Raw genomic sequence first — 13110 nt, 5'->3', positions numbered from 1 at the left:
GTTGCAGGAGGCCATCACAGCAGAAAATGGAGTTCAGAACCCGTTTTCGCTGGCAGAGTGCTCGGGCCACCACAGGTGTCCCCAACATGAGTGATGTTGAGCTGGCCATGTCCACCCTGGTAACATGCACCCTGGCCCCTCGACGTCAAACAAACCTGATGAGGCCCTCAATGAAATTGAATTTGACATCCTGACATACACCCATTTTGCAGTTTATTCTCCAATTGCCCTTACCTGTTTTATTGCTGATTAAAGCCTCTGATCCCGTATTGGAAGCCTCAGAGTGCAGCTTCATTTTCCTCTCACATTGAAAGGACCTATGATCATTGGGGGGTGTAGGGATGAGGTCTTTCAGAAAATTAGCACAGAAAGCATTAGGCAAGTGGAGAAACAATGGGGGAGGGGACGTTTCCTTTTCTAGCAGTCCCATTGCATCAGCATTGATTCTTCTATCATCCTACCCAGCTATAAGGGAAAAAACCTGTAATTGAAAAGGGATAGGCTTTATGTGTGCATGCTTGATGTTATGTGGGAATGACCTTGGAAGACAGAAGGAAGACCCGCAGCCAAGTCAACCATCGGATCAGGCAGTTCAGTACACAAGCATGGGAAGCATTTTAAAAGAGACCATTCCTAGTTTTTCAAAGACTAAAAAGAAAGAAGGGGAAGAATACTTTCAGATTCTATTTAATGTCACTTCACAATAAAGATGCTCCTGGGTAGTGTTTCTTGTCTGAATTGCCATGAAGTAATTTATAATGTAGTTTATAGCATGACATTCTGCCACATACCTCCCAACGACCGATAAGATCGCACAGGGTGGGCCTTCTCTGGGTGCCGTCAGCCAGACAATGTCGGCTGGCAACTACCCGGGGGAGGGCCTTCTCTGTAGCCGCTCCGACCCTGTGGAACGAACTACCCCCAGAGATCTGGACCCTACCCACTCTCATGGCCTTCCGAAATGCTATTAAAACCGGGCTATTCTGGCAGGCCTGACTGAGGGACAGCCCCGATTAGACTGGGTGCGTGAAGTGGTTTTTTAATCTGTGTTTCCTCGTTTTTTAACTTTCTACTTTTTAAAATTTATTTGTTGTAAGCCACCCGGAGTTCTTCAGGATTGGGCGGCCTATAAATTCATTAAATTCAATTCAAATTCAATTCAATTGTATAGTGCATTATAATTATGCATATGGGTATGCATGAACATAGGTATCCATCTGCTGGCATGGCTGCTTCTAGTCCATAATACATCTGTCTGGATTTCAGAAGCCTACTTCAGCTCTGTAAAGGTACTGGAAGTATATTGTGTGTATGAGTATATATGCATGGATTGGGTTCTTAATTGGGGTTTATTCTACAGAAAGAGAAAGAGACAGAGAAGTACAAGTATGGGCATGGCCAACTTCATCTTTATATATTAGTCTCCAAAATCCACTATCATTGTCAGGCAAAAACTGGGTTCAGAAAGAAATGGAAAATTAACATAAATAGAATTTTTGGATAGCTACAGAAGGTGACATCTGATGACATCAGTGTAGTCACTTCCTAAACTGCTGAAAGGTTATTATGAATAGGAAGGATAGTGTAGAAGATGACTAAGCTGAGGCCGAGGGAAAGACCAAATGTGTCATCAGTCTTGAGTCCTTTTGTGCTCATAAGAGATCTAAGTCCAACCATCTTAAATTCTGTTGACTCTTATATACCCTTAATTTGCTTTGGATCCTTGTAAAGCACTTTAGCATGCAATACACTTTTATTCATTTGAACTGTCTGGATTCCTTATTTCCTGCACTTGACAGACAGAATTACAACAAAATAATGAGAGAAAGAAGGATCAGTAAGGACTAGGTGAGAATGGCTGAAGCAGAGAATGAACTGAGGTTTGCAAGAAATGCCCAAGGAATAAAAAACATTATTTCAGATACCTCTGGAAAAAAGAAAAGAAACAAAAAAACACAATGTAGGTCTGTTGAAGAAACATAGCAAGGAACAGGTTATGGATGACCGTGAGAAGGCAGAATGTTTTATTGTGTTTTTTAGGTCTGTCTCCTCTCTGAAGAAAAATGAAGCTCTAGCTAGCCATGGTACTACTGGTAGAAGGTGGGAAATGTATCTCAGGCCAAACAAGATCACTCAGCTAATTTAAATTACTTGACTTTTTTGGGAGCCAAATGAATTACATCCTAGATATGGAAGGAAGTTTTAGAGATGATAGCAGAACCATTAATTGTAATCCTAGAAAACTCCCAGGGAACTGTTAAGTTTTAGAAGGTTGAAGAAGAACAAACAATCTCTATTTCAGAAAAGAGAAGAACCTGCAAAATTACAGGCCTCTCAGCTTTATATCTACACCAAGCAAGATCCCTTAGCAGATAAGTTAACAGAATATCTGGGCGTCTTTGCATAAACATGCAACAGTTAAAAGGAGTCATTGTGGATCTGCCATAAACAAGTCATGAAATGCTACTGTCATCTCCTTTTTTGACAGAATGACTAACTTAATATTTTGACCTCAGCAATAAAGTTTCTTATGATGTCCTCATTAATAAAATGATAATGTAAGTAGAAAATGATACAACTGTAGACATTTATAATTGTCTGAAATATGGTTAAAGGGAATACTCTTAAATGGCTCCGTATCAAATTAGCTAATAGTACTGAGTGGAGTGTTAAAGGTCCTAAACAGAGTTCTGTGCTGTTCAACATTTTTATCACCACATCATCACATCTGAAGATGACACAAAATTAGGAGGATGGACCTACACTTTTAAAAAAATAGATTCAAAAAGCTCCACAGATAGACTTGAACAATGGGATGCAATGGGCAAAATATATTTAATAGGGAGAAATATGAAGCTCTACATCTGGGTAAAAATATGAAATAAATATGGCAAAACCTGGCTGTACATGTGAAAAGATTCTGGGTGTGTAAGTAGATCACAGGTTGAATGTGAACCAACAGCATGATGCATGCAATGTGTTAATAGGAACACAGATTGAAGACCATGGGAAGTAATTGTCCCATCTACTCCATCCTGATCAGGTACCCATCTGAATACCATATCCAATTCTGGACACCACTAAAATGAAAGTTGACAAATTGGAGTGTCTGCAGAGGACAGTGAAAGTTGCATTTTAGCATACAGGATAATTAGAAGTTGGAAGGGCAATTAGAAAGTGTAGATCTGCCCTTTCTTCCAAAACATTGCTCTTTTAATTCTGGAAAAGTGATGCTATATTACTGAATTACTAATTGAAAGTTTTGGAGTCCTTGAAAATATTCAACAATGATATGTTTGCTATAATATAAGCTAATACATAGGAAAGGGCTCACACCTAAAAATTGCCTGGGCACCAAATTCAGAGGTGGGTTCCTGCCAGTTCTAAACTCTTCTATAGAAGAGGGTCCACAAATCTACCGTGCCATTTAGAACTGGTTCCAGCTCCCTCCCCCCACCTGTCTGCGCCCCGCCCGCCGCTCACTGTTTGGCTGGCTCACCAATCACCCCGCCTGCCTCCAAGAGTCCTATCTAAACCTTAAAGTTTTAAAACTGTCAAGTTTGAACACCCCTGGGTTTTTTTCTAAAGGATTAGGGGTGCAAGGGGCTTGTAACTTGATAGCTTTAAGACTTGCGTGCTTCAAATGCCAGTTTCTGAGCCAAGATTTTGGTTGCTAAGCAAGAGCGTTGTTAAGTGAGTTTCACCACATTTTACAAGTTGGCCATGCCCACCCAGTCACGACTGCCAAGCCACTCCCACTCAGTCACATGGCTGGCAAGCCACTCCCACCCAGTCACATGGCCGGCAAGCCACTCCCACAAAGCAGGCCACACCCACAGAAGAGGTTCTAAAAAAATTTAAACCCACCACTGACCAAATTGCTCTAAATCTACCATACTACTCAAAATATTTAGACTGATAACTACTTTTTCCGCATAGCAAATGTAAGTTTACAGGTTATATAGATACTGCTTATTAAACAAAAGTTATTTGCAGAAAGCAACACATTCCTGTATTAATGTAGTCACTTGCTTAAATGATGACCCCCAAATCAAAGAATGGAACAGAACTGACCTTGGATCGTGGTGGTGCTCGGATGTACCATTTACAATCAACAGCCTCAGAATCAGAAGCTTTTCCTTCTTTTCCAATCTGCACCGATTCCACAATTCCTTCAGATCCTCCCATTTGAAACTCACAAACTGAATAACAACAAAACATAAGATCAATCAAAAAGAAAATCAGATCAAATACAAAGGTTTTGAAGTGCTATGGAAAACTGAACATACCGACCTGGCAATGGTTTCAAAACCCCGAGATCCTTGAATTCGGGATCTGAAAGTGAAACCAAGGAAGAAACAAATTAGCCTGTTTACCCAACACTCTTTGAAATATTATAATGTAGCTTAATCTTAATTATGGGGATCTGAAGAGAACTATTAAGTTGAATTTTTAAAATGAGATTTGTTCTTTTAAAAAGCAAAGTTACCCTCAGGTGGTCAATTTGCTAATTTACTGAATTTCTACTCTGCTTTTCCAACAAAGGGTAATGACTAACAAAAGCAAATACATTTAAGCACACAAGAAAAATTCAATTAAAACGATGCCCATAATACAGACTAAATTCAACTAATTATAACTCATCTGAACAGCCAACCCAGCGGCTGCAGCTAAGGTCTACCCAACTATATAATAGCTACCTGCTGGCACAAGAAAGTAACAAAGAAACGAGCTTCATTTCCTTTTTCACTATAAATGCATATTATCTGCCCTATTAAAAAAAGACAGGGCTAATATAAAAGTTAAGTGAGATTTAACTGCAGTATATATTTTATTAAATGAAAAATACTTTAAATTGTAATTTAAATGATTGCCCTCCTTGAATATATAATTATTTTCTCCTTCTGTCATGTTAAAACATTGCAATTTACATGCCAGTGCTCTGGAGGCTTCATTCAACTCCCAAGGGAATCACAATTTAACCAGGACTGGTGTAAAGTATATTAAGTCAGATTCTCTTTAAATGTTCTCCCAATATCACTGTAGCTCAGTGATGGCTAACCTTTTTGTCTTGTGCTGAAATTGCACATGTGCGTGACATCAAGCTCATGTGCATGGCCTCACCCACAATGCAATGTGCCCTGCCCCCCGTGCATGTGCGCATGACTCCCCCATGACCCACGCAAGCACGGGACCCCATGTGCACGCGTGCAATCCCCCATGCCCTGTTTTGGGCCTAGCAGGCCTCCCTGAAGCTTCCCAGGATGAAAAGCGGACCATACGGAGAGTGCGCCGCAGTCCCCTGGGGCCAGTTTTGGGCCTAGCAGGCCACCCTGAAGCCTCCTGAAAACAAAAACAGTGTGTGTGTGTGGGTACACCATGGTAGAGCTGACCTGGGCAATGGCTCACATGCCTACAGAGAGGGCTCTGCGTGTCACATGTGCCATAGGTTCACCATCACAGCTCTAGCTCCTTCATTCATTTTATTCCCTTGAATATTCCTTTGAAAAAATAGATGTAATACCTAAGACTCTTCTCTCTTTCCTATTCCAAAAGATTTTGAAGAATTGTCTGCCTTGATGCCTTTCAGTTCCAAGAACCATCAAGAAACTATTCAAATCTATCAGCTTGAACATGTAACAAATAGAGTTGTCAAAATAAGTAGAATTATATAGTATTTGTTCACAGTTCGCTAAACAACTAAGGGTTTACTACATCAAATGGAAGATCCTTCTGCCTTTCTATCTTCAAGAAAACTAAATAATCAGACATAAATGAATAACACATCAACACCCCTCTAGATTTACAAACCTTGAGCATGCTGCAAATGCTACTTTCCCTGTGTCAAATATATTCCATATATTTAATTATTAAGGCAAGAATTAGTTTGGGTTGGTAGTTAAGGCATCAGATTAGAAACCTTACACGCAAAGCCAGCTGGATGATTTAAGGAAGGGAGTAATGGCAAATCATGTCTGAAAAACTTTATCAAGAACACTACAGGGACCAGTCAATCAATTGCCAGGAATCAATTGCTGGAAGCACAGTCTCTCAAAACAACAAATGACATAAAATGTATTAAGTTCAGAGGAAGTAAATTAAGATTTTAACCAACTGTGTTATTATGACTACTTTGGGTATCTAATACTCAATGGTCATTTTATCCTTGAATCTTTGAAATTGTCAAGAAAATGTACCATCAGGATATGGTACAATTAAAAAATAGAAGGAAATGGAAAATATACACGGAGATATTTACAAATAACACACAATTTTATCCTATTTTGTACATATGCTAAAACTGGGTTTAATACCATGTTTAATGTTGTATATGATCTTCTGTTTTAGTGTCATAGAAGAGTAGTGAAATTGAAAATTGTAATGTATTATTTTTCTTATAAAATTATTTTAGTATTTCTTTTCTTCTTTTTAGTTTGTATTTTTTAGCTTTTTAAATGTATACATTTTTATTCAGTGATTTTACATAACATTTAAATAAAGGTTTTTCTTAATTGTATTGCTGAAAACTTTTTTGCTGAATATTTTTTTAATTATTACATTTTAAAAATGGCCCACTAATTTCATTTGCATTTTTCTCTTCCAACAATGAACTCAGCTATTCACACATGAAGTAATGTCACTTTATACTCCCAAAACATTATTATGTGGCTTGGACCTGACCTATATGGTACTATCCAGACAAAGTAACAAAGTGTACATAAAGGAAAATAATGGCAACCACTACAGAGCAAATAACATGAGTGGTTATGTTCTGACTGTATCATTCTACTCAATATTTGCAACAACACCTTGTTGAAATTATCATTACTAACTATTCTTCCAGAACAACCAAATGTTGAATTTGTAATATCAATGAGATTTAGACATGATCAACTGTAACCAAGGTATGTCACTGTCATGTTTAATTTGGGTACAACAAAGTTAAATTAATTCTTTACATATTTTTGTACTTTGCTTATCTTTGATGTAGATCAAAACTTCTTATAGGTCAGATACAATCATATTGTAATAGTTATATGCTATAATAAATATAGTTATATGTTACACTAAAAGAAAAACCGGGGATAATTGACCAATTTCAAGGAAAACATTTCAATCTCAAGATAATTATTTTCCACTTCAAAAGATACAATAATGAGTACCAGTACACCTTGCTTACCAAATGCCTCATGCATAAATAATTCAAAGTTAAAATTGTTCTGAAAACATAACTTTGCAACCAGCGTCTCTCTTTCTCTAAGTTACATGTTCATCATTACAGTCATCACAGTCAGTTAGTAAGTACTATTCTGTCCCTGACCTGGTTTCTTACATCTTTCCCAGCAGAGATATTGGAGAGAAAGGGATTACAAGAGGATGAGCAGGCATATAATGGGAAATACACATCAAAAGGAATTTGCTAGCAATGGCTATTTGCCTGGTGTGTATAGACCTGGAAGACACCCTGAACAATAACAACCAAACTCAAAGAGCATCAATGGCTCCATGGTTCAAATCTGAACTACATATATTACCTTCTATTAAAATTGCCCAGAGGTTTAGCTGGGGAGGACTGAATCTAGCACAGTCAAGAAGTGATGTGGACTGGATCATACAGCATGAGATCCAACTCAGAAAAAAAGATCAAGTTTCAGAAAGACGGAGAAAAAAAAACTTTATGTGAGACTTTTCCATAACCAGTTGTGGCTTTGCACATTTTGCTAGGAAAAGGAAAGAGTTGATCCAATATGTTCTGTAATTTGTTAATTATATTTGTGTCATGACCCATAGAAGTTGTTCCATTGATATTCAAAAGCTTAAAAAGTGAAGCTATTTCAACCCATGGGTAAGTAATGTGGAATTCAAATGAGATCCCCTTACCACTAACAGTATTGCTTTTTGAGTTACATACAGATCACCTTCAAGGGTTGGCTGACAAAGAACACACTGCAAGTCTTGAATCACTGGTCCGTTTCCTCCCAGATGGGACACACTGCTGTATCAACTGAGTCTAATAAATGACTATCTCTTTCACTGAAATTATATGGGTGTTGAGCTGGAGAATCCACAGACTGCAGAGATGTTCCTCAGGGATGCAGTCCCATCCAGAAAAGGTGCATCTCACATATCCTGACATTCAGCTTCTAGAATCAATAAAAGTGTAGTCTTTGCTCTAAACACAGCTTCACCTTATTTTATTTTACAGTCCTTTATATTCAGAGTAGGTCAAGCACCATCTAGCTGAGTTCTCAGAAAGAATAATTATAGCTAAGTATCATTAGCATATTAATGGAACTAGTCCTAGACCGGAAATCATCCTTTCCAATACCTTCATGTCGATATCAATATTGAGGGAAACAAATCAGAATCTTGTGGGACAGTCTACTTCCCCTCAAGCAGAAGTCTCTCAATATTACTTTGTAACCCAAACAGAAAGGAATGGAAACAACACATTTATGATACTATAATTGTGTCCATCTGCCTATTGCCTCCTCCCTTCTTATTTCAAATGTAGATGATGGCATTGTAAGATGAACATATGAGTTAAGGAGTTGTGAATGAAAATGAAAGGCCATGAAATATATTCCAGATATGTTTACAAATTGGGCATTTGTGTCTGTCACATTCTAGTTATGAGTCTAGTTATGTTTCTTACTGGCAAATAGCAATTTTCAGTTAGAACTTGATAAACAAGATATAAACACCTATATCAAAATCTATGAATTTTATCAACCCAAGTAAGTCATGGGTAATCAATTCTATGTTTTAATAATGCTATTACTACAATTCCAAGTTAATAAGAAGCACGGCATTTTCTGTTTCAATTATCTCTTTCCTGGGTCTCAGAGTGTGCTTCATTATTATTTTCACTTTTCTGTGAGTGCTGTAGGCTGATAAATATTTTTCAGTCTATGTTATGACCCAGGTGGGCAAGACTAGGCAGGCCTCCAGAAAGTCTTTTATTTCTCCTCAAAAGGGTTAAACAATTGATCCTCCATACTGACCATTCAGACTCTACCCTCAGTCCTCCAAACAACAGCCCATAAATTACCCGATCAGTCTACAAAGCAAAAATCCAGACAGAAAGCAAGGGTAAGGCTCAGAGCAAGGAAAAGGTCCAAAACAAGGAACAGTTTTCCCAAAGGGCACAGTGAAACAACAGACCAACGCAGTTCACAAATAAGGACACAATTCAAACCAAAAGGCCAAGAGGACTTCTCACAACAGGATGGGCCAGGCAGGTCTAAAAGGAGAATCTTCAGGGCTAGGGCAAGCCGAGAATAGTCCTCAAAAAAGGGCAAAAGCAATCTTTGAAACCAAGCAGTTTGAGTCACCGCCGAGGGAGTGTAATCTGAAACCAAACACTTGTTCTTGGCAAAAGCCCCTCCTCACCGCATCTCCTTAAGTGTTACTCTCCAGTGAACCTCGTGAGGAGGGGCGGGGTGTCCTACTGAGTAATCTGGTTGCCCTGTGCTGACTCTGTCTTCTCTCCATTCTTCGCACTTGGGGATCAGGCCAGGGAGGTATTTGCTCATCTCCAGAGCTCTGTCACTCCTCTGCTCCAGTGCCTGCCCTTTTCGTCTCCTACCCCTTCCTTGATCAGCCTGAGCCTTCTCTTCCTCCCTGCCTACTTTTCTGAGGCCTGATGGACCTGGGACTGCCTTGTCCTAATTCTCAGGTCGTTCCTCCTAAACTGTAGGGACTGCACCATCCTCTGTACCGGCCTCAGACCCATCTCCTCCTCCTCAGACCCAAACTCCGAAGGGGGCCATGACAGTGCGATAAGTGGGAGCAGATATACAGACTTGGTTTCAGAGAAGACAATTAGTCTCCTGGAACTTGGCATGGCCACTGGTATCAGGAAGTGATGGTGACCAAAGAGTTTTAATACCCTGCATTCCCCATCTACAGTAATGGGCTGTTTCTCTGTGCCAGTTTTGGAGAAAGTTTTAATCATAAAGTCCACTCCTCTCCTCTCCAAATGAATAGTTCTTAAAACTATTTGATCCAAATACTTCTTTTCCCAATCTAAAATAATGTCATTATCCCTCTGACTTCAAGAAATCAGACCTTGTTGTTTTACACAAGCATTTCAAAAGAGGCAGTCCCAAATTGGATCTTCAATTCACAAACAATGAATTGTCCCATTGCTCTCAGGATATGCCCCAAATACAGTCTTTGAGATGATTACTTCCAGTTTAATAACCACCATTTCTGAAAGATGGGGCAAACAAGTGGATTAAACAAGAGGGTGGAAGGACTGATATAACATTTAAAAGGGAGGAAAACTGTAATTATCTATTGAAAAGAAGGTCAAAAGTGATTCGTATATTTATTAACTTTAGGGGATATTTTTTTCTCTTTTTTGTTTCTGGCGGGTTCCCATTTTTCTTCAATTTGTTTTTATTCTATAAAAATGTCTTAATATAAAAAAAACATTACTCTAGGAAAAGGGTTAGGAGGAGAACATTCTGCTCTTCTTGGACCATCCCAAACTGTAACGCAGAGGGTGACATAAAAAGCCCTATACAATAAGTACCCCTTTGTTTGGAATGTGGTCTAATAAAAGCAATGCAGGATTTCCCCTTTCTACATTTGACATAATATCACCATCATATCTAAAAGGGCTCTTTTGACAAAAGCATCCAGAGCAGTGGATGCTTGTGGCCCTGTGGCCTTTTGGAACCAAAGATTGTCAAAGCTCTGGATTAGTTCAGTCCTTTGTAAATATATCTTTCTATAGCTTATACAGCAGGAAGTGCTGTGAATCATTTATGCTCCTCTTCCCTGCTCAGTAGTATCTTCCTTGTTACAATTGGTATCAATTATTCTACAATGACATAATTTGTAATATTTTTAGTTGTCTCCACCTGCCTAGCTTTACCTTTATTTGTCTGACTGAACCTGACATATTCCAACTGCTTCTGCTTGATTCAGCTTCTTTCTCCCCTTGTGGGCCTTACAGAAAGGACTGGAGTGAGCTTAGGAAAAGAATTGAAGGGAAAGTATAGAACAAACCTGAGGCAAAATAATTAAATGACACAAGACCCAGGAGACCTAAAGCCCAACTGCAGTGCTGCAGGATTCCAGGTAAATATTTGAGCAGATATAAGAATAGACCAAAAGAAGAGTCTTGAAAATCGTTTAGCAGGTAGCTGAGGCTGGAAACTGATAGCATGCCAGCAGTGATAGGCAGTTAAGTTGGAAGATCAGGCCAGCTGCAAGGAAGGAAGAAGGAAATATGCTATCCAAGGGAGATCAATTCAACATGGACATCAATATTGTTATCAGCAACATCATCAGCATATGTATTTGCATATGATATCTGCAAACTATCCCAGTCATACAATTCTGGGTAGTAGAAATGGTTTTTCACTGTGTCCCTTAATGACTATTTTTAGACTTGCCTCTTTACGCTAAGCCTTGGCATTCTCTGGAGGTCTCCTTTCTATATAATTAAGCAACACTGACTGTTTGACTTCCTAGTTCAGATAAGGTTGGCTAGATGAAACTACATAAAGGAAATATGTACCAAAAAAAAAAATCTAAGTCTTCTTTTACATGCCAGTCATACTTGTAGATCTAACTTTAACAGCAATGAAAGTCTATGTTACATTGCATATTGCTGCCCTTCCTGCTTTTAGTCTTTTTTCTGGTGGAAAGCTGGAATCTTAACCCAGATCTCAACCCACATATTGATCGTGGGGCTTAATCATTCCTACTTCTTATTTTAAATAAAGTAGAACAGTACATTTGTATTGATTAGGTTGGAATCCATATAATGATAGCAGTAACAAGCAGTGAAACCCTGGTTCATCATCCTCCACCATAATGTAACTAGACATCATGAGGTGTTTGGATACCAATAATCAATAGCAGCATAAAATAGATTTATAGTCACTTTCCACCAAGAGTGTCCTTACGATGCCAGTTTTTAGCATCCTAAACATGATGAGGGTTGATAGTATAGATAATATTAACATGGAATTAATCAATTGTGCTACATTTAAATTGTATCAACTGAAATGTACATTCGTTGACCCCTTCCTACTCCATTCTGTAAATGAAAGTATAGAGCTAATGCTGGTAGCATAGGTCAGGGAAGATTAAGTGACAAGGAAAGCAAAATTATTTTCAAATGTCTAAAATCGCAGGGCAAAAAAAAATCAAAGGGAAGAAACCAAGTACAACAAAGGAAGAAGGCTTTGAGTTCACAAAAACATCCCTGACTTCTTTCAAAAGCAAAGATTTATTGTAGATTCACTGAAAGATGAAAGTGCTTGAAGAAGTATGAAACATCTTAAACTATTAATGAAATAACCAAACCAACCTTGTAAGAGCTACTAACTTATATTTTATAATAATACAAGTAGATTAATTTATCTACTTATTGAGTTTTTCAGTGATTTAATAAAAAAACCTTTGTTATAAACAAAACCAATCTCCTAAGAATTAATTTGCATTCAGTCATAACTACAAATAATTAGAAATAATTGCTACTGTTAAGCCCATTTCTGTCTCCATCTGTTCCCTTAAAAAAATCTCCCTTTGCAGTGAAGCTATATATTTAGCATTGTACTTGGTTATTGCTCTCTTCCTCCTGTTCAATTCTGATATAAGATATTACTAAGTTTACCAGTGACAACCATCTCTTGATTGTCAGTCCTCTAGATTTTGCAGTCCTCACATGACCTAAGCTCCTTGCCTTGCTTATTGTTTCACAGCTTTCTGATCACAAAAATATCTAATAGAATAAGAGGAGTCAATCACTGTCAATGTTTTGCTACTCCAGATAAATATTCTCTGTTTATTTTTGATCACTCAATGGATTCCAAAAACAAGACTCATGAATAAAAATACAAAATACAGATTTGACTAGTAGCATGCAACACAAAATATATCTCACCTTGGATATTCGGTTTTGATTCACTTCCCTTCAAGAAATGATAAAATATTCAAGGGTTGAAAAATCAACATGAATATAGGTGAGCCTTAAAATGATAAATTATTATCACAGCAGAACATTCTGAATGACAGAATATTCTAGTCTAGCGATTACAAATCTTCTTGAGTAAGGAATAATACTCTTATTTTTCCTGAAGTCTGAGA

General features: G+C 38.1%; 1 protein-coding gene across 1 annotated transcript in view; it reads right to left on the bottom strand.

Annotated features, from left to right (window-relative positions):
* The window catches only part of NETO1 (neuropilin and tolloid like 1), a 96369-nt gene that overhangs the window by 35523 nt on the left and 47736 nt on the right, over positions 1 to 13110 (bottom strand). Inside the window, exons 5-6 of the mRNA XM_032223482.1 lie at positions 4294 to 4335; positions 4075 to 4202 (exon numbers count right to left, since the gene is read on the bottom strand). Of these exons, the coding sequence (XP_032079373.1) occupies positions 4075 to 4202; positions 4294 to 4335 (170 nt within the window). The remainder of the gene's footprint in view (positions 1 to 4074; positions 4203 to 4293; positions 4336 to 13110) is intronic.

This window comes from Thamnophis elegans, chromosome 8 (assembly GCF_009769535.1).
Source record: "Thamnophis elegans isolate rThaEle1 chromosome 8, rThaEle1.pri, whole genome shotgun sequence".
Classification (NCBI taxonomy): Eukaryota; Metazoa; Chordata; class Lepidosauria; order Squamata; family Colubridae; genus Thamnophis; species Thamnophis elegans.
This window is presented reverse-complemented; position numbering and strand designations above follow the sequence as displayed.